This window comes from Gymnoscopelus braueri, assembly GCF_963280865.1.
Source record: "Gymnoscopelus braueri genome assembly, chromosome: 23".
NCBI classification, from domain to species: Eukaryota; Metazoa; Chordata; class Actinopteri; order Myctophiformes; family Myctophidae; genus Gymnoscopelus; species Gymnoscopelus braueri.
Window position 1 is genome coordinate 13,620,160 of NC_137625.1, and position 22,650 is coordinate 13,642,809.

A 22,650-nucleotide genomic window follows, 5' to 3' on the forward strand; every position below is an offset into this window, starting at 1 on the left:
TGCCTATCAATAATAAAGGCCCCAAAAAAAAGCCCTGTAAGGGTCCATTAGGTTCCGTTCCATACTATTCATAATTTAGCTTGGGACCCCTTGAAACCCCCTAAAAGACCCCTGGGTGAACCCGACCCCGCTTTCAGAACCACAGGTCCACACTCTTCACGACTAACTGTAGGGGCTAGCAGTGACAGGGACTTTTTACATTCATTTCTCTATACTGCTTGTGCTGTCCTCACCGTGCCCCCTATAGAGCAGCTCTGCAGTTTCAGCATTCTCCCACCAGTAAACACCATGTCCAGGACAATGGATCCCCCAGGGCGTTCATGGGAGAGGCGGGTGGGAGCTGTCGGTGGTGTGTGGGCATGTCGCACGTATGCTGACCGTCAGCACTTCATAAAGCCCCGGCGAGCAGCAAGCGCTGGGGGGATTCTGCGGACGGATGGTGCTGGAATCGCCTGACCCCACTTGTGAATTGTCGGGACTCGAGTGGGCGTGTGTGTGTGTGTGTGTGTGTGTGTGTGTGTGTGTGGGCGTGTGTGTGTGTGTGTGTGTGTGTGTGTGTGTGTGTGTGTGTGTGTGTGTGTGTGTGTGTGTGTGTGCATGGTTGTTAATGTTCGCTGCATGTTTGGGTGTGGGTGATTATGTGTCTATGTACATGAGATTGTGTGTGACTGACGGAGGCTGAGGTCGTTTGTTTTGACTAGCCCTGCTGTCTGTGGTCCGGTTAGGGCAAAGTGAGGGACAAAGGCTCTAAGGTCTCTCTCCGGAAGGGCTTTAGTCAGATAAATAGAGTTGATTTATTTTATTTTTCCCCAGAAGGAAGCTTCTCTTAAAACAACTGGGCAGCTCCCAGTGACCAACAGTAGATGTTGGTTGTACTGGTAGCTGCCATTGGCCAACAGTAGAAGACTGTGGTTGTACTGGGTAGCTCCCAGTGGCCAACAGTAGAAGACTGTGGTTGTACTGAGAAGTTCCCAGTGGCCAACAGTAGAAGACTGTAGTTGTACTGGTGCATCTCCCAAGTGGGACTGTTTTTGACTGTCAAGTTGTGGGAAAAGAATCATATACAGTATGTTTAGGCAATCTTGTTTAGCGAAAAGTACTGTAGGAACAACGGCATGATATGCACAGAGATGTGTATCAACAGACCACGTCACCGTCATAGAGCACCTCATTGAACAAACACACGCGCGGTGCATGGGGGCCTTGAGGTTTCCTACTGAGATGTCATTGCAAAGGGGTGTTACTGTGGTCACCCCAAGTTTGCCTCACTTTGATATTGCAATAACGTCTGTTGGCCTTCTGGGGCCCCCTAGTGGCGGGAGCCCCAGGCAACCTCCTGGTTCGCCTGCTGGGAATGAGCGCCTCTGCACAACACGACGCATTGCAAGCTGCACCGTTGTACAAACAAAGTACGTACAGTATAAAATAAGCATGAGAAGCAGCTTAGAATCAGTAACACAAGTACGTCATTACCTCATCCTTATGGGTCAAAGTTATTGTGCGTCTGACGGTCTGATACAATGCATCCTCATGCAAAGCCACATGTCTCCATGTCTAGTATTTGTTTACCAGAAAATATGCCATAGTATAATATACCCCCCTGCATAACTCCACTACAGTTTAAGAATGTCGGCTCTGTTCCCAAGCTCCGTAAACCGTCTCTCTTTCCCTCCCAGGTGGACAAAAGTGCAACACTATCCACCTATTGTCCGCAGCACAAAGTGCGCTTTAGTAAATAATACTCTGCTCAGAAGACACACAGAGAGAGGCGTGTGAATGCTGCCCTGCTATTCAAATGTATTGGTGAGATGATATATTACCTCTTGTTTTCACTCTTACACCAAGAAAAAGCCCAATTAAGGCTTTGCCCGTAACATCTCAAGGCAATTTTCTTCTCGCACAAAGTGCAGTAGGCCTGGACCACTTATCTCTGAGCAAACATAAATCGTTAGCCTCATACTGTAACATAATTTCCTACGTAATCTTTTGGCCAAATTGACATGTCTGCCTAACTCTACTCTCTAATGCTTGTTACATTCCAAAAATGACTTAATTGCCTGATAGCAATTATGCTATCAGGCTAACGTTTTGACTTTATAAATTATTCAGAATGTAACAAGCATTCTGAGAACATAGGCAATAAGGCAGGATGAATCAGCAGTGTTAGGAGAGTAGAGTTAGGCAGATATAAATAAAGGTAGATAAACGTGACTTAGGCTAAATTAGTGTGTTGACTTTGGAACGTTGGCAATTTTTTTTTGCTAAATCTTTCATTTCTTCTTTCTTGAAAACCTTCAAAATATGACTTACAGTAGGCAATTATGCTGTGAAGCTAACGAAATTTGTCTTCATCGCATTAGGAAGGTTAGTCTTCATCACTTCTATCGCTCCCTTTTCAAAGAGAGAGAGAGGTGAGAGGTAGGTGGACAGACAGACCTGCAGACAGACCTGCAGACAGACAGACAGTATTGATCTAGTGATGTCTCAGATGAGAGAGAGAGACAGATGGCGAATGACTGAACAAACACAAGCGTCTGAGAAAGAGACAGGCGGAGACGGAGCAGAGAAACGAGGGAGGTGGAGGGCAGTGGTGAGAGACATTTACACAGCGGCCGGTTATATCAGCGTCTCCTGTCTATGTTTGGTAATGAGATTCACATCTCTGTATAGGGGAAGGAATTCTCAGGACCACACATTGCCAAGGGTACGGGAGGCTCTGTAACAAGTCTGTCCGTGACCCTATTTCATTCTTTTTGTGTCTTTATTCACGATTCTGGTGTAATGCTGTATATTAAAGGTATTTTAAATAGTAGGATTAAAACAAAACAAATGTGTGTGTCTGTCGTATTTAATGTCTCTAAAATATAGGAAAATTATGGCCTAAATTACACTATAGTGAATTACAGAGTACCCCAACTTGTTTTAGTTTTGCGAATGCAATCATTCTTAGGTGTCACCCTTCTCAATTGAAGGCTTGTCGTCTTTTCAAGGGTCAAAGTTACCTACAGTCATTTAACAGGTTTCCCAATTAGCTTGAACTTTGTGTTATATCAATCATCTTGAAAGAGGATGGGGTCATTCTTCAAAGAGTGCATGTTTTGTTTTGAGTGCGTTGTCTTCCAGTTCTGGTTGCAGGAAGGACAGATACCACTAAAAATAAATACTATATACTGTAGCAATAAAAGATAATGACAGATCTCCTCACAGAAGTGTCACAGCTACAGAATCAATTTTCAAACCACTACAACACAATGGAGTTCAGGTTTCACTCCAGTCTAGAGGCACCATTGGTAATCCCAGCTGTAATTGTTATAAGCATTGGTCTGTGTCCTTGACAGTAATTGTGCGTGTGTGTGTGTGTGTGTGTGTGTGTGTGTGCGTGTGTCCTTGCATGTATCTACGTACCGTGTGTGAGTGTTTTTGTGTCCTTTCGTGTGTTTGTGTGTCCTTCACTATGTGTGTTTGTGTGTCCTTCACTATGTGTTTGTCCTTGTGTTTTACGTGGTCTCTTAAGGCCCTCATGTCTATCAATCGGTTGCAGTCTTTCAGCCTGACTACTCATCTACAAGTCATGTTTTTCCTTCTTCCCGTCTATGTCCATCTTTCTGCCTATATATTATGTACAGTATATATGTAGTCTTTTGCCAAACCAAGTAGATCAATGGCTAGTTATGGTGGCTTTATATTTAATAGATGATGGTTCCAGTTACTCTGTGTATTTTTGGGTTGTCTCGTGGCTGAGGGTCCCTATATCTGGTAGTTTGGCGACTGAGATCTTGTAGTATACAGTACAGCTTAAAGGCTACTGTGGCGTTCTCTGAATGTCTCTGAAATTAGTACTACTAATTTAGCAGTAATAGTAGTACTTTGAGGAGAAGATTACCAGTACTCAATGTACACAGGGTAATTGAATTGGCTTCTCACAAAACACACATAGCTGAATGTACAGTACATATCATACATTTCATGAAAGCCTATATTGAGTTGGATTCGGTAGCAACAGTACTTAGTATTATGTTATTTCAGTCACTAAATTCCTTTTTTGAAGTTTCGTCCTCACACATCCCCTAGTGTCAGAGGACTTGCGATGGCCTGCACCTGCTGTGTGTGTGTGTGTGTGTGTGTGTGTGTGTGTGTGTGTGTGTGTGTGTGTGTGTGTGTGTGTGTGTGTGTGTGTGTGTGTGTGTGTGTGTGTGTGTGTGTGTCGTAGTAGATTTCATAGGGTCAGTTTGATGACCATGCCTCCAGACGTGGTCTTCAGATGGATGAGACAATGAGTCAAGGGTGAAAAGACAGAAGGGTTGGAAGGAACCTATTTTAATCAATAAAACACTATGTTAACCAGTCTGTATGATAGAGTATGTTAATACAATATAGCTAGTATTCTTGAGAAATTAAGACGCCTACTGGTTGACTTGTTGTACTGCCTAGTATCTCCCCACAGCCAAGCGGGGATTCTGTCTTGGATGAGCGGAACACGTTTGGTCTCCCACACAGGCGACCCGGGTTCGAATCCCGCGTAGTACATAAAGCGGGGATTCTGTCTTGGATGAGCGGAACACGTTTGGTCTCCCACACAGGCGACCCGGGTTCGAATCCCGCGTAGCACATAAAGCGAATGGACTGCAGCTTTAAGATGGCTGCCAAATGGAGATTAAAAGCAGACTCATGGATGCAGACAGGCACGAAAAGGGGAGAGAGGAGGATCGGTGGTGGAGAGTGACACATGGCAGACAGGGGGCTGCTGGAGGCCCATGCTTCCAGTCATCTGACCCTTAACCTCTGACGCCTGAGTCAGGAGAGGTTAGAGCAGGGGGGGGGGGGGGATATGTCACAGCGGGGGGGGGGGGGGGGGGGAGATGTCACAGCCTCCTGGCCAGCATCAACTCTTTCATCCTGTGCTTTCATGTCGTCATTATCATCATCATCATCATCATCTTCCTCGTCATTTATGTCTGACTTGCTGCCTGGGAGAGAGACTGGGCCATGGCAAATTATTTTCTCCCTCTTTGCTTCAGCGTACAATAGTGTGTGCTTGAAATATATGTGTATGCGCGTGGGCGTGCGCACGTGTGTGTGTGTCTGCATGTGAGAAATATCTTTTACATGTCAGCACACCGCACAATCGTGCGGAACTGGATGTCAACTGGTGGAACTGCTAGTGTAATGACGTTTCTGAGACACGTTAACCGTTTTAGACCGGGAACGCATTTGTGTTTCATTTTTAGATTTCTTTGGGCTATTCAAAAATAGCAGATCTACAAGCTCATAGCACGGCACCGAGTGCAGCGCTATGAGCTTGTAGATCTGCTATGTTTAGAAGAAAGTCGTGAAAATGTGTGCAAATCTTTGAATACATATACATTTTTAACTCAAATCTTTGCCCTTTTCCCTGGAACAACATATTTTGAGATGGGGGTCCGTGGCCAAATACATATATATATTTGTTAAAGGAGAATTCCGGACAAATTAAGTGTTATCTTTGATGTCTCGTTACTCACCTACCGATGTGAAAAGTAGCGTTCTTTTTTTTCATATATTCCCCTGTCGTCATTTTTTAAACCCCCTCCGTTGTCATAATGGGAGCGCGTGGCTAAGGGAAATTCGTCTATTATAACCGACGCAAAGTTGTTTTTTTCACTACTAGTATTCATAGTAGAGTCTCATGATAGTCAAACATGCGTTGAAACTATCTGCGAGGCTGCCGTCAATGGCGAACGATTTAACACTGGTTGCTTGTTTCTTCCAGAACCTGGCAACTCGTGTTGCCAGAATCTGGAAACAAGCAACCAGTGTTAAATCGTTCGCCATAGACCATATTCACACGGCGGCCATGTTTCTATGAAGTCAATGAAAGTTGCCACCCCGGGTGGCGGCACTTTCAATGTTAAATTCCAATATGGCCGCCGTGTGAATATGGTCTATTGACGGCAGCCTCGCAGATAGTTTCAACGCATGTTTGACTATCATGAGACTCTACTATGAATACTAGTAGTGAAAAAAACAACTTTGCGTCGGTTATAATAGACGAATTTCCCTTAGCCACGCGCTCCCATTATGACAACGGAGGGGGTTTAAAAAATGACGACAGGGGAATATATGAAAAAAAAGAACGCTACTTTTCACATCGGTAGGTGAGTAACGAGACATCAAAGATAACACTTAATTTGTCCGGAATTCTCCTTTAAACTGTTAGGACTTAGAAGACATTTGTAGAATCCCCAGAAGCAAAGATTTGAGTTTAAAATGTTAGCTTTAAAAATATATATATTCAAAGATTTGCACAAACTTTCAAGATAAAAAAAAAATAGCAGATATGAAAGCTCATAGGCACTCGGTGCCCCGCTATGAGTTTTTATATCTGCTATTTTTGAATAGCCAAAGAAATCTAAAAATGACACAGATGCGTTCCCGGTCTTAATGGGTTAACAGTGAGGTGATGTGTGTAAGTGAGGTGTTGACCATACGACATGGTCAGAGATACTGCCTCTGTCCTCAGTGTCAGGATGGATGACGCTGTGGCCACGGGTGGGGATGTGCATTTCAAAGAAATAGAAAGACCAGTTTCGGTGTGGATTGGACAGCGGAGAGATGTATGCACGTTAGCAGACTCTGTGACATTCTGGATAGTGAAATATGGAGATGCTGACATTTGCGTGGGGCAGTTAAGTGTGTGTGTGTGTGTGTGTGTGTGTGTGTGTGTGTGTGTGTGTGTGCGTGTGGGTGCGGGCTGGGGTCATTTATGTTGTCTACTGATTTGTTATGCCGAGGCAGTTAATATGCTGTCTCCCTGGAGATTTGACCCTAGGCAGGCAGACAGACAGGCAGACAGACAGACCGACAGACAGACAGACTGTGGGACAAGATGCAAACATACAGAGCATTAGTCGTACAGTATCCACTTTTGGAAAGAAAACATAGAGGATCCAGCCAATTGTGTGTAAATAAATGTTCACGGTGCTTTCACTCATTAAATACAGGAATTTTAACCACGTTTACCCTGGAAGGTCCCATCTACCATGGCTGCTCTGTCCTCTATGGGGGAGGAAGTTGGTCCTTTGATGATTAACGTTGAGACTTCCCTTTTCTTCCTTTTACGGAACAGAGCAGGTCAGGATTTGTGGTGAGAGAGAAAAGGAGTGGAAATGATGAAACAAAAAACATTGACTGATGCCTCACTGCATCTTTGGAGCGCTGAAAAAAGCCAGCTTTTTTTCTAGTGCCCATGCCAGGACACATACACTGGTGACCTGGTAGCTCAGTCAGTAGAGCACTCGCCTTTGACCCACAAGGTCGTGGATTCGATCCCGGGGCACCGCCAACTCAGCATATGAGTGGCACGGCTTGGGAGCGGCAGGTCGTGCGGTAAGTACTGGGAGCTGATGGTAGGTGTGGCGCTCCACCTCAGCAATTCCCAGAGGTCTAGCACACTGTAACCTACGTTCTCGGCTGCTACCGACAATAAGCCTCTCCGACCTACTTACAAGACACGCTGCTAGTGTGAACGCTGCATCAGGGTCCATGTGGTTTCCACACTCTTGGACTTAAGTTAGCACCCACGATTTTACTGTGTCATCATCACCAGCCAAGTATAGAGATGTCACATGATTATCCGGGATCTATATTTCTCTATCCTCTCTCTCTCTCCCCCATCTGTCTCTTCCTCTCTATCTCCACCTTATCCTCTCCTTCTCCGATGCCAATCTCTCTCTCTCTCTCTCTCTCTCTCTCTCTCTCTCTCTCTCTCTCTCTCTCTCTTTTGACAGTGAGAGTAACACCCAATTGGACATGCCAGTGTAATTGGCCCTGTCCTGGGGTTATATCGACTAACTTGCTTTGCTAGATGCAATCTGACAGTATGTGCATGCATGCCTGTGTGTGTGTGTGTGTGTGTGTGCGTGTGTGCGCGTGTGTGTGTGTGTGTGTGTGCGTGTGTGAGTGCATGTGGTGTGTCAGAGCATATATATGTTATGTGTGCAGTGAGCATCATGAATAATGAAAAGCATTAAGCCATTTACCTGCCTGCAGCATTGTGCTTCACCCCCAGCCACCTCTCTCCATCCTCACCTGCAGGCTGCTGCAGCTAAACACAGACTGTACAACCTAGGGCTGTTCAATTCACCCCAAATATTTCCCTACTTAGAACCAATAACCAACTTATAACTGAATAATCGGGGAAACTTTTTTATAATCGGCTAAATTGATTAGTCTGATTAACCGATTAACCCTGTACTATACTGTACAACAGTGGTGTACAATAATAGCAAAAATTGCCGATCTACAATCTCACAACGCATTGCGTCGCGGTGCGTTGTGAGCTTGTAGATCTGGTATTTTCTATATTATTTAAACTAATCTTTCATTAATTGAAATCAAATAATTGTGATATTGCTTTGAAGTCATATCACCCTGCCCTTCTGTACAGTCACGCCGCTTTGTGCTCAGCTGCCAGATATAATGTATGTACCTTAGTCTGTCTGGAAATCATCACCAATTAACACAAGAGCTCCTACACTGTAAAATCCCCAGCTGTTCATTTAACTCGAGTGAAATAGTTCTCCTGGTGGCTCTTTAGTTCAAAGACAGAATTAAGGAAACACACACACACACACACACACACACACACACACACACACACACACACACACACACACACACACACACACACACACACACACACACACACACGCGCGCACACACGCAAGCAAGCACGAACACCCCACTACACAACAATAGACATAATTACATTTTTCACATGCTTGTGGCTTACACATGAAACTTAGCTCGATGCAGTTCGTAACTGCCTGTTAATGTCAACATAAGAGCGTGTGGTGGCTGTACTTAGGAATCTGTCTCCCACGGTCTGCACTGTTGTGGTGCCAAACGACAGAAGCCATCTCTCCTGGGTGTGTGCACACGTGCAATTTGTCCCATATGGCACATAGAAGACAACGTAACGTATGCACAGTATGCATGTGTACGAGTGGCAGAACTGTGTGTGTGTGTGTGTGTGTGTGTGTGTGTGTGTGTGTGTGTGTGTGTGTGTGTGTGTGTTCGTGTGTGTGTGTGTGTGTGTGTGTGACACGCTACTGTGATCCCCCACCTGCATGTTGAACTCACGTGTCAGTGTTTACAGGCTCTATCGCACGCACATACATGTGATGCACTATTAATCATCTGCTACACTGTAACATACTGAGTGTTAATTTAACTCTTGAACCCAAGCATCCATATTCTGAGGGAACAGTAGGCAAAAGTTGCCCACAAGCCCACATGCGACGTATTGTGGGCTTGTAGATTGGCTATTTTTGCCGAATAAATCTGGTGTAGAGGGAAATAAGGTGGTCCAAGTACAGTTGCAACTCGTGTACGTTTTGCTAAGAATAGAGGGTTTAAGTGGCCAACGGCCACTAAACTATGAGCCATTAAACTATGAGAATGTATGGACATTCTCATAGTTTAATTAACATTGATGATTTTTACTGTGAATCTTGTCTTGTGTTAAATTCATCAACACATTTAAAGACTTACAATAATATACAGTAATATACAAGACATCGTCAACACTAGTAGCAATAAAGTGTTTGTACAGTAAACAGTTGGGGGGGGGGGGGGTCATTTCTGGTGTTAAGCTTAGATGTCTTTTCTAGGACCAGTTACAAATTGCAGACAGGCACTCTTTTATGGTGGTTTTGAAGGAGGGTAAGGAGTCACACTGTTTGATGTCTGTTGGTAGGGCATTCCACATTTTGGTGGCATAGCAGTAGAACAAATTTAACCCCATGTTTGTGCCGAATCTGGGTTGAACGAGATCAGTGTTGCTCCCTCTGGTGTTGTACCTGTGTGTGTCTTTCACGTTATTGAAGTAGTCTCTCTTTCACACTCTCTCTCTCTCTCTCTCTCTATCTCTCAACAGCTGAGTGTGCGGCCTGGATGCTAACACACAAACATCGGTCTGAGCGTCCTCATCGTGTGGCGTAGCAGAACTTTGCACTGAACCTGGAGGGAGGCCTGTTGCCGTGACACAGCCGAGCATGGACAGGAAGAGGAAGTGGGCGCCGGGCTTTGGGGCCGTGCCGTTAATACTCCTGTGTCACCTGACCTCAGCCCTGGAAGTGCCTCTTGACCGTAAGCCTGATCGACTCTCGATCATTGTCCCATTGTCGCATTCAATCTGATTACTCGACCATTACACTGAGGCTCAGTTCAATTTCTAACAATTGATTCAGTTTTTGAAAATTTGAACATTTAACGTTTATGTTCAAATGTATTGAAGGTGCAGTAAGTGATTTTCTTTTGTTAAAGTGAGTATTAAATAGCTTTATATTCTAATAGTAATCATTGCTTTAGAGTGTTTGTTCATTAACAGGGGTCTCCCCATCTCTCCAGCTCTTTAGTAAACAGAAAATGCATTTCAGGTCAGGATACTGAAGGATAATTGTATCCACATTCAGGAGAGAGAACTCACACAGGACACAATTTTAAATTAGAAGTGATGACACAAAGAAATGAGCAGCCAAAATTGGAACTGAAACACTATAACATTTAAGCTGATAAATGGGTTCTCTCTCCTGATTGGATGAAATTGGCAACCCTCCTTTATTAAAGAGCTTGAGAGACGGGTAAGACCTCTGTTATGAAACAAACAATATAGCAATGCTTACTATCAGAATATAGAGCTATTTCAAACCAAAAGAAAATAACTATTCTGAGGGACACATACAACAATAGCTTAACAAAAATCTTGTTGTTACGAACTAGAATTAAACTCAAAGAAGGCAGAAAATAATAGACAATACATATTCTACTATAGCTTTAACTTTTTAACAATACAGTTTGTGTTTAAACCAAAGAATATCACTTACCCTACCTTTAATCTGATGAAGAATTGAAGCATAACTGAGAACAAGCGTTCTATTTTTGGTAATCAAATTGAAAAATGTTCCATACACATTTGATTGAAATGATGTTGAATTGACCCCCATGTGAGGCTTGATTTTGTTACACACTGGCTGGTCTAACATTTTAAGCATTGGCAAAATAAATCTTTTGGAGATAAGGTGTTTCAAGACAGCCTTTGTGTAAATCAAGCTAGTATGTTTCTATGGTTCATATTTTCTGTATATTTCTTTTCTAGGGGTTGCCCTGCATTTTTAGCATTGCATGGTGGTGGTATTCATTGATGAAATCACATGAGGAACTTTCTATCTACCTATCTACGCATACTGTAGTGTATGATGTACATTTCCTGGGTCAAACTAATATGTCTTCAACTACTTGTCGGGCATCGATTGCAACTCCCATTGACAATCAAATACAATTGAACAGTGGCCTTTTAAAGGTCACAAATAATAAAAATAAAATATTAAATCCACAGAGATTTTAAAAAGGTGCCAAATAAACGTATCACTCCCCTTTTTTTTCCCTGATCATAAAATTGACGCATCCAAAGTTATTGTTTTGTATACCTTTGAAATCTGGCAGCGGCTATTATCCATGTATGCTTCTGTTTTCGTTGGGGAAGGCACTTTTTTTAACACTGAAAACTACTGTACGTGATTGCTTTGCCTTATAGACATTAGACATGACTCAGGGAAATAACAAACCTTATAAAACCATAATCAGATCCCTGTCTATGTTTAGGCAGTCGAACACAATGCAACCAAATGCCCCGAGTACTTGAAAGTGCCTCTGTTTGACCCATTACATGCTGTCCACTCCCTGTAAACTAACACCCAACCCTCTCCTCAATGTTCCTTCACTGTGATATGGCGCCTCACGGTGGACATAAAGCTAAAGTACTGGAAGGATGTAAGTTGGCTGCAAGAGGGCGCCTGCCGTGCCTTTTTCTGTGTGGAGTTTTATCTGTTATAAAACTTCTCATATCGGTGTGTGGTTTTGGAGTGGTGCCAAATTTGCATGCCGCCATACCATCCCTGTGTTACACTGTAAAGTCCTGAGAGTTCTTTTAACTCTGAGAGGGTGCAAACAGAACCAAATGGATCCGTAAGGGTCCATTTGGAGCCGTTTGCACCCTTTCAGAGTTGGAAATGAATTAACAAGGATTCTGAGGATTTTACAGTGTACTAATTCACTAGCTTGTTTTGTTTTTTCGAGTCTTGCTTGCTGGATTGCCGTTTCATTGAATGGTTGCAGAGCACCATTGCATCGCCAGTGGTGAAATAACTTGTAGTTTGTTTGACCGTTGTTGTGAGTTGGTCTAGATAGTGTGATTCTAGTGCACACAGTGAAATCCTCAGTTTTCATTTAAATGCAGACTCAGGATTTTGCAGTGTGAATACATCTGTGGAAATGTTTGTCTGACTTTGAATGACTTCATGCATGCTGTCCGTTTATCGTCTGTCCAACAAGACTGTACAAGCATTAGTGTTTAGCAGTAGCATATAGCATTTGTACTATGATGGTGTGTGTGTGTGTGTGTGTGTGTGTGTGTGTGTGTGTGTGTGTGTGTGTGTGTGTGTGTGTGTGTGTGTGTGTGTGTGTGTGTGTGTGTGTGTGTGTGTGTGTGTGTGTGTGTGTGTGTGTGTGTGTGTGTGTGTGTCCATGCGTGTGTGTGTACGCGACTACGCGTGCACACGTGTGTGTGAGTGTGTTTGTGTGTGCGTGCGTTTAGTCACTCACCTGTGTTTATATCTAACGTAAGCCTAATATACTCGACACGACGATGATGCTTGCCGAAAATAACACATTTTCATGCACATCAGTTATTTTTGGCAAGCAACAGCGTTGTGTGTAATGCTGTATAAATGAAGCTTTTTTCCTTGTACCTGTGCTCCTGCAGTGCCCCAGCCCCCCACTATAACTCTGCAGTCCCCTAAAGACTACATCTTTGACCCCCGGGAAAACATTGTCATTCACTGTGAGGCCAAGGGGAAGCCCCATCCCAGGTGAGGAATCCTGTGTGTGTGTGTGTGTGTGTGTGTGTGTGTGTGTGTGTGTGTGTGTGTGTGTGTGTGCTTGTATTATTATACTTGTGAGGACCAACATTTTGGTCCTTGTGGGGATATTTACCCATTAAGACCCCAGGCCGATTCTGCAAAGGCCTTCTAAATCAGTAGTTCTCAAACTTTTTTGTAATTCAAAATTATTCAAAATGTTTCTAACACTTTCAAGATTTTTAAAAAATGTTCAAAAATAGCAGATGTACAAGCTCACTTCGTGCCGCACTGTGAGCTTGTGTATCTGCTATTTTTGACTAGCCAACATATGAAATATATACTCTGGCAGTGAAAGAGTTAATGACATACCTAAAATTGGGTTGAAAGTGACACTTATGAAAGGGAATAAACAGAAAGATTGCTATGTACCTGTACTGTGGCCCTCCGGTTACTGTGAGAGCTTTATGCGGATAGCTATAACAAAGGAACAACTCCGTAATTGAAGGATCCAAAGCATATTAAAAATAGGTGCTTCTACGCAGGTCCGTTGCCATGACAATCAAACGATTCAATATTTGGAATGAGGAATTCAGCCCTTGTTTGCCCAATGTAATCTAAAGACAGCATGTTTCCAATGTATGGTTTGGTTAGATGGTTTGGTACCGGTGAGTTATAGGCCTGTCAGATTCTGTTCATTGAAGAATAACAATGAAACTACTATCTGAGAAATGAACGTTTGACCATCTGTGAGAAGATTTTAATGTACTATCTAGCAATAAAAAAAATGAGCAATAACTAAGAATTTGAGCCAGTTTATGATCAGTTTACAATGATTAGTTCATTATGACTGAGGCTGACTCCAAATCTGGTGCCTGAGGGTAATTTAACCCCAGAGAAGTGAAAATACAAATCACCATGGCAACCACTGCCATGGAGACCAATGTTTTAGAAACCTGGCAGAGCACATTAACCACAGTTTGACAGATCTGTTCCCAGCCTCTGAACCAAGTCAATTAGAATCAATCCGTTTGCATGTCTTGCAGTCTGCGATGAATACAAACGAGTCTTAAAAATGAACAGAACTGAATGGTTCCAGATTATTATTTGAAGGCTTTGGGTACCCGTGTGCTATATACTCTATTGTTTGTTTGTTCTCATTGATTTTAGTCCCATTTCTCATGACTTACAATTACAATTTAGGCATTTCGTAGACTCTTATCAACACTCTATCCAAAGTGACTTACAATGAGCAAGGTAATCACATACATAACAGAGAGAGAGAGAGAGAGAGAGAGAGAGAGAGAGGGAGAGGGAGAGGGAGAGGGAGAGAGGGAGAGGGGGAGAGAGAGAGAGAGAGAGAGAGAGAGATGTTCCACCCACTTCAAATTAATTCAACTAATAGAGGGAATAATAAGGAACAGCTGTGTGCATACTTGAACAATCACGCCTGATTTGTATTTGTATCAGGCCATTTAAACCAGGATAGACTTTGTTTTTGTTTGTTTAATATGCAAGTTAAAATACCAACATTCACAACAAGATCTTCCCTTACTTTCATGAATGATTTTAAACATGTACACCTATATGACAGGATACAACTTGTTTAGATGGGTGTTTCATTATATTGTACGACCATGATGTGCCAACCTTTTGGATGTCTTTCCCATCAGAACTGTTTACTTAGTCTTCTGTTTAAAATGCCTCTGAGTAAACCTCATCAGTAGCTTTGCAATAATATGATTTTGAAGTGCTAACCTCGAACCGTAACATTAACTACAGTTATGTTGTTCTTGACGAGCGCAGTTTCTCGTGGACGAGAAACAGCACGCACTTCGACGTGGAGAAGGACTCCAAGGTCCTGCTGCGCCCGGGCTCCGGGACGCTGGTCATCGACATCAGCGGGGAGAAGGCAGAGGCCTACGAGGGGACGTACCAGTGTACCGCCAGCAACGAACATGGCACAGCCTTCTCCAACAACATAGTCATCAGACAATCCAGTAAGTCGCTGCACTTTTCATTCCAAGTAAACAGTTTTCGGTGGTGCTCAAACTTTGGACCCTCAAAATTATATGTATTTGGCCCCAGACCCCCATCTCAAAATATTAGGTTCCAGGGACCTCCAGAAGCAAAGATTTTAGTTCAAAACTTTGCTTCAAAAAATATATACTATATATAAGGTTTTGAAAAAAAATCAAGATTTTTCAAAAATAGCAGATCTACAAGCTCATGGCACATCACGATGAGCTTGTATATCTGCTATTTTTGAATAGACAAAGTATATTATAACAGTTAAATAGGTTAAAATCTAAAATGACACAGGTGCTTTCCCGGTTTGAATGGGTTAAATCAGTTATTGTAACCACTTTAACCCTTGACCGGCTCTCCTCAGGGCTCAGTTGCACACCTCACCTCTCTTGCATGTCGCTGATTGTAACTGTAGGAATAGTGACACATAAATCTTCTTGATTGATTCTATACTAGGTCTGTTCCTTTTCCCCCCCTGTTTTTCCCCCCGAAAATAGCATCTCTATGAGCTCATAACTTTATATGCTTGTAGATCTGCTTTTTTCACTCAAAGTTCGCCCCAGAATAGGGACGCTAGGGTATTTGGTTAAACTGCTCCTCAAAAGCCTTGACATTTTGGTCTATCTAACAAATAAATAGACATGATGGTCCCTTTATTTTCAACACTGATGCAAGAATGATAAATGCGTGATTGAGGACTTGTATTATTCTACTAAGTACTAACTACAGGTTTTATATACAGATGAGCAAGGTTCACTTCAATGTCATCAAAAGCTTGATGTAATCTGTGACGTTTCCGTGGCTCACAGGGTCCCCCTTGTGGTCAAAGGAGAGAAATGAGGCCATCATGGTGCAAGTCGGGGTCTCGCTGTTGCTGCCGTGTCAACCCCCCGCTGGGCTGCCCCCTCCCGTCATTTTCTGGATGGATAACAGTGAGTTTATCAAATCAATCAATACATTGTATATAATCACAGCTTGAATCGCTCAATATGCCAAGGATGTACAGTAAATGTCATTTCTCTTTTTGAATTGCTATGCTGGTATGCTCTCTGCCAGTGGTTCTCAACATGTGGTCCCTGGGGGTCCCGGGACGGTCCCGGGACCCCCAGGGATCCCCTTCCAGGGGCTCCCCAGCTTAATCATTGATAGTTGATCTTCACCATCATTACATGTGCAATTCAGTGGTGTAAAGTACATGTACTCAAGTACTGTACTTAAGTACAATTCTGAGGTACTTTTACTTTAATGGAGTATTTCCAATTTTCTATATTTTTACTTTTACTCCACTGCATCTCAGAGACAAATATTTTACTTTTACTCCACTACAATTATTTGAATACTTTCATTACTAGTTACTTCGTAGATTTCGATTATTATTACAAAACATACATTAACCACCTCTGCCCTATTTAAACTTTTGCTATTTGAAAAAGCTCACAAGCTTGTAGATCTGCTATTTTCAAAAGATTTTTATACATTTTAGACATACTGTATGATAACATGTGAAACGAGACATTCTGCACAATGAGTACTTTTACTTTTGGCCAAATACTTTATACCAATAGACTTTATGCCAATACTTTTGTACTTTTACTCAAGTACATTTTGATTACCGTACAGCATTGATACTTTTACTTAAGTAAACAATGTGAGTACTTTTTCCACCACTGGTGCGATGCAATTACAACTAGAGAATGTACAAGAATCACTGTTATGAGCGTTATCTCTATCCCACTCTCCCTCCCTGTTCCTCCCTCCCTCACCCATCCCAGACTTCCAGAGGCTTCCTCAGGACGAGCGCGTGTCCCAGGCCCTGAATGGGGACCTCTACTTCTCCAACGTCCTGTCGGAGGACACCAGGAGTGACTACATCTGCTACGCCCGCTTCCCCCACACGCAGACCATCCAGCAGAAACAGCCTATCTCCATCACCGTGCTCGACAGTGAGTCTCCAACGCTGCGCATGCATGCATGTATGCGGTCCCAGCATCTTGCCAGACCGCCGCTTCACATGCACGTGTTTAACGATGAAAATGCTAATAATAATAATCTATTAGTCAGTATCTCTACAACTTAACCACTTCATGTGGTTAAATGAGCCAGTGTGTTATTTATCTGAAGATTCAAGTAACCTACCACCTTTTAAAGGTACTGGGTTTTTGTGCTACCAGTAAAATTTGGTCCCTTTTTCTTTTCAGATTTGTCGTTTTAATTTCAGTGTTTAGTTTCAGATTTGTGATAACGTAAAATCTTCCCTTAGCTTTGGTTGACTGTCCATCTTTATTACCCATTCATTATAATTTTTTGTACATTTTCATATTGCTCTTTTCATGAGAAATAGAAACTTTCACATGGGCGAGCTGCACTGACATGTCATTAGACCGACCCATGTCAGAGACATAACGCTGTCATTGTCTTTCTCCTTGTCTGCATTTCCTGAGCTCGCAATGGAAATTCTGACTATTCTGTTTGTTACGGTCACACTTTACTCAACAATGGCTTTAATCAGATATCTTACACTATCTACATGTACTGTGCTCACTTATGACAATGAAATGTGAGCACACAATGACACAGCACAATTACTTTTGGAAAATCAATACCTGAAGTTAATGCGTTGTTGTAACTAACGACACGCGATAAACACATAATTAGCAAAGTAAAGCTTGTGCCTGGACATGGTAAGTACAATACGACATGAATTAGGAGTTTTCATTAAGTAATTGCAGGGTGTTATTATGTACCCCATTGTTTATCACAGTGAGAAAAAGCCATTGTACCGTATACAGTAAAATCCTCAGTGTTCATTTGTGGGGTAAATGTCTTGCCCAATGGTCAGGGACACTTCAACACATTGACTGGGCGAGCCTGTGGTCGAACTGGCTACCCTCCGGTTCCCAGACTGCGCCTCTACCCACTCAGCTACCTGTTTGACCGACCTAAATTAGAACTGAGGATTGTATAGTGTACACAAACATAAAGTACTACCCATCCCAGCATTCCTTCATAGTATTGCATGCTTATGATTTTCTGTTGAATTTCAGTGACGAATGAGACTGTGGCTGCTTTGTACAATATGACTGAATTCTATAGTGGTGAGTTCTGCTGGTTTATTCCATCCCGACACCCCCCTTCAGTGTGAACCCAGCCCTGTGACCTCACTTCCTGGCCTTAAGCCCGATTCATACTTCATTGCAAGACAGTGTTGTGCGTCGAAAATAGCCGACTTACAATCTCACAACGTGCCGCATCCGCGGACACGTTGTGAGCTTGTAGGCCTATTTTCAGTACACGACACCGTCGTGTGATGGAGCATAAATCAGGCTTAACCCTGCAATACCAACCTTGAACTACACGCTCCTAACTCATTGCCAACCCCATCCCATGTCACTAAATTAACACTAATAAAATATATATTTTTGCTTTTAACTTATTTCTCACAACACTCACGGCTTGCACAGCATATTATTGCAACTTGAAATAATCAACCAATATCAGCCTTCAGCCTTTACCATGCATGAATCAAATCCGTAGTGTTAATTTCGCTGTAATAATGTACCAGTAAGGGTCAATTTTTACACTCTCCGAGTTAAATTAACACTCCTTATTTTACCAATCATAATTATATGAAATAAGAAATGTATGAAAAAAAACCTCTGATCTGACTTCATTCTAGCACAATCAGCCTTGCCCCTAGATGGCAGTGCTGGGGCATGCCTAAGAGCTATGCAAAACTAACGCAATGGCATCACAATCGTATATAGATTTGTAGATCCTTCCATGGTCTTTTCCTCCATTCTTCCAACCCCGGAAAAAGACATATTGAAGGATCTTTACTGTCTAATCTGTCTTAATCTGACCTTCCATTCTTCAAACTGGAGATACACACAGGCTGTGTGCATCCATATAGTGCCTTCTTCTTAACCCATAACTCCATTTGGTTCCCATGTGTCATGGCCTTTTGGTTGAAAGGCAGCTTGGAGCCACTCAGGGACAGAACTTTGATGGGGTGGGGGGCGGGGGTTCTCGGCAAGGAACCCTGGGTCATCATAGCAACGTGTCTGACATTGCCTCTCAGATATTGTTGAAATGTGACTGGGCAGAACAGGCCTGTGAGGAGAGCTTGTTGTGGGGAACGTTAGCGATCGTATTGTATTCCATCATATTCCATACTTAATTTTCTATCCCCCATGTTAATTATCACACATGTTATTGTGTAGCAGGCAATCATGACATATATACCACCAAATTCAAGATTGGAAGTGTTTGCTTGTGTGGATGAGCTCTCTACTCTCATCCCTCATGTCAGTACGAATGGAAGACTGTAGCTTACAGTACTTCTCCCAGACTTCAGTGTATCTTCAGTTTGTGGGCGTGCGTGGTGCTGTAGGTTCCAACGGAAGCCAGAGCTTTAACTGGGCCACACATTGGCCATGGTTCCTAAAGCCATCGTGTGACCCAGTTGTTTTGCGCTTCTAACGTTGTTGCAATGATATATGATATATGATATATATTGTTTTAAATCCTAACATTTTATATGCTAAAGAAATTAGGGGGAATAAAGACAGATGCTTGTGCTCAATGCAGTTTTACTTGTTTCAATACAATTCACAAATTATTGTATTTTGTTTCAGAAAAGTAAATATTTCCTAGTAAAAGATGCGTTGAGAGACCCATATTTCATTCAGCGTGGCTCTGACATGGTTCTTGTGTTCTGTGTGTTCAGACAGCCCGATAGGACAGCGCCTGCCTACGTTCATGGTACCTCAGGGCTCCAGCAGCACCAAGATGGTTCTGAGAGGAGGAGTTCTGGAGCTGGAATGTATCGCAGAGGGCTTGTAAGTAGTTATCAAACCTGAAGCAGTTGGTACTCTATTTAAAAAGTGCTGTAGACAGCATTCAGCCACTAGATGTTTCACTACACCTCCCCAACAGCTCTGTTGCATAAGATTTCTTCAGCTTTGTAACGGAGGTCCTCTTAATCTCCGTTACGTTACAGGACTTTGGGATATGTTCATGTATATGGCGGGGGACACACAGTTATACATGGTATGATATTGCACATGATAAATAAGTAGGAGACAAGTAATGGATTATAAGTATAATCTTTATTATCTGTTGGCATGTATGTGTGTTCCAAACATCGGGGGAGGGGTCACCTGTGAAAGACAAACAGCAGAGTTAGAGTAGTTATGCTATGGGCTCTAAGAATAAATGTTATTGCTATGTTTCTCAACTTACCTTTCCTTTCCTGTCTCCTACTCCCAGGGTGCAGCATTAAAAGAGTCCCCGGGGAAACAACAGCTGCTTTTATAGTTCCGGGAGGGTTCCATCAGATAGGATTGTGCCAGGGGTGGGGAAAATGTTATATAGTTATGTTTGTGGGTTATTGTGGGGTTTGGGGATGGTAGTTAATTTAGATCAGTTAAGTGATGTCATATTGTGGTTTTCATAGTAGGTATATTGCTGGGGTTGGTATGCGGGGGGGTTTATGGGAAATTATTATGATAGAGCAACCCTGTAGTTGGTAGCACCTGAGGGTGGGGAGTATAAAAGGCTGCTTTCTATGCAGTCTGTAAGTAGGGCTGGTCAGAGTAACATGTGCCCAGAGGACATGATTTTATTGTTAGGATGTATATTATGAACACTGTAACTTTTTGGAATAAAGGCCCACCAAGTGGATTTTATATATTTCCTGCCTCTGCCTCCTCACTTCTGGTCATGACTGCTCGGTCAATCTAACAAGTGGTGTCGGAAGTGGGATTATTTTTATTTTTTTTGACCTTGGTGAGGAGGTGAAGATGAGGAGAGGAGGAAGAAGAAATGAGGAACAGGAGGAGCCTGATAACGTAGAAGTGATGTCGGGAACTGACCAGGGGGCCACGGCAGTCCCCACCGGGGACACGCTGGAGGAGCTGTCTGGCATGATGAAAACTTTCATGAAAACTCAAGCAGCCAGAGAACAGAAGCATGACAAAGAACTGTCTCGCCAGGAGTTGAGATGGACAAATTTGGAGCTCCAGTTTCGCCAGATTGAGGGCCGAGTACAGGAGATGAGAGGAGAGGACGACGAGGAGCTAGAACTTGGAACGATGGACGATGATGACGGTGGGGGTGATGATGATCTGGAGGTGAGGCCCAGGCGCAGGTCACCTGTACATCGAGACCCAAAACTGTTGCCACTGTCTCCCGGAGATGACATAGAACAGTTTTTAACCACATTTGAAAGAATGGCGCGCGTTTGCCGTTGGCCTCCAGATGAGTGGGCTGTCCGTCTGGTCCCCCTCTTGACGGGGAAGGCCCGTAGTGCATACGTGCTCATGGACATGGCGGACTCAGAAAACTACAAGAAGGTGAGAAAGGCGATTCTTGTCAAATATGAAATCACCCCTGAAACTTATCGACAGAGATTTCGTGCCTTGAACATCCAGTCGGGTGAGACACCCTGTGAGCTATACGCCCGCCTGAAGGACATGTTTAACAAGTGGGTCCGAATAGAAACCACCACCATTAAAGACATGGCTGAACTTTTGATCCTTGAGCAGTTCCTGAGAATGGTGCAGCCAGAAATGGAAGTGTGGATTCGGGAGCATGATCCAAAGACTGCTGATGAGGCTGCCCGCCTTGCGGAAGTGTTCCTCTCTGCCAGGAGGGGCCGCCAAAGCTTTGCCGCCAACCAGAGTGGTCCCCCCGGTTGGAAAAGTAAGTCCTATGGGGATGAGAGGGGTGGTCATGGTCAGGCCCAGAGTAGAAACTCCAACAATAGGCAGGACCCCCCATTTAGACCCACCTATACCAAAAAGCCAGATAGGCCAGAGCTGAGGTGCTATCAATGTGATGAGTTAGGCCACACCCAGTACTCATGTCCTGTTGCTAGACAGAATAAAACTTCTCTTCACTGCTCTGTTCCTAGACCTACTGGGTTAACTGCTGTCAGTCAGGAAAGAGGTCGTATGGTGTCAATGCTTATAAATGGTCAGCGGGAGAACGCACTTGTAGATTCAGGCAGTTTTCAGACTGTAGTGCGATCTAGCCTAGTCCCCAGAGAACAGTGGACTGATGACAGGGCTAACATTAGCTGTATCCATGGAGACGTAAAGGCCTACCCCACTGCTGAGGTCTATTTGACAGTGGAAGGGCAGACATTTCTTCTTTCAGTGGCACTAGCACCCAAGCTCCCATATCCGGTCATTTTAGGACTTGATGTTCCCACTTTATTAGATTTTTTACAACCCACAGAGCCACAAAATAGCCTGTCTAGTCACAAGTCTTTTACTCCCATTGAAACTGTGTCTGCAGTAGAAGTGGCCGAGGAGTCAGTGCTCTGTAAGGTCGAGTTGGAGGAGGATTCAGGGACCATATCAAAGTCCTGTAATGTGGCCACTAGGGCGCAGAGTGCAAGGGAGGCCCTCAGGGAACTACCGTTTTATGACGCTGAGCTGAAGGCAGGTCCAGAGAAGCCACTACGGTCCAAGACCCAAAAGCGAAGGGACACATTTTTGGGTACCCCTAGGGAAAGCGCAGAGTTGCCCAAACCCGACCACCCCTTAGACATGGACATTCCCCCTGATGTAGGTGTACTGCAGCGACAGGATCCTACACTGAAGTTATGGTTTCAGAAAGTATCAGAGGTTGAGGGGCGCAAACAGGCAAGGGTAGGCTGTTTGGAGGGAGCGACCTACGTAATTAAGAAAGGCATTCTGTACCAGTGTCAGGGCAGTAGTGA

General features: G+C 43.4%; 1 protein-coding gene across 1 annotated transcript in view; it reads left to right on the forward strand.

The window, feature by feature from the left end:
* Nucleotides 1-22,650, forward strand: part of LOC308079346 (neuronal cell adhesion molecule-like) — a 106,307-nt gene that overhangs the window by 50,067 nt on the left and 33,590 nt on the right. Inside the window, exons 3-9 of the mRNA XM_080420798.1 lie at nt 9,917-10,128; nt 11,794-11,811; nt 12,803-12,908; nt 14,703-14,896; nt 15,734-15,856; nt 16,697-16,867; nt 19,651-19,762. Of these exons, the coding sequence (XP_080276924.1) occupies nt 10,035-10,128; nt 11,794-11,811; nt 12,803-12,908; nt 14,703-14,896; nt 15,734-15,856; nt 16,697-16,867; nt 19,651-19,762 (818 nt within the window). The 5' untranslated portion in view covers nt 9,917-10,034. The remainder of the gene's footprint in view (nt 1-9,916; nt 10,129-11,793; nt 11,812-12,802; nt 12,909-14,702; nt 14,897-15,733; nt 15,857-16,696; nt 16,868-19,650; nt 19,763-22,650) is intronic.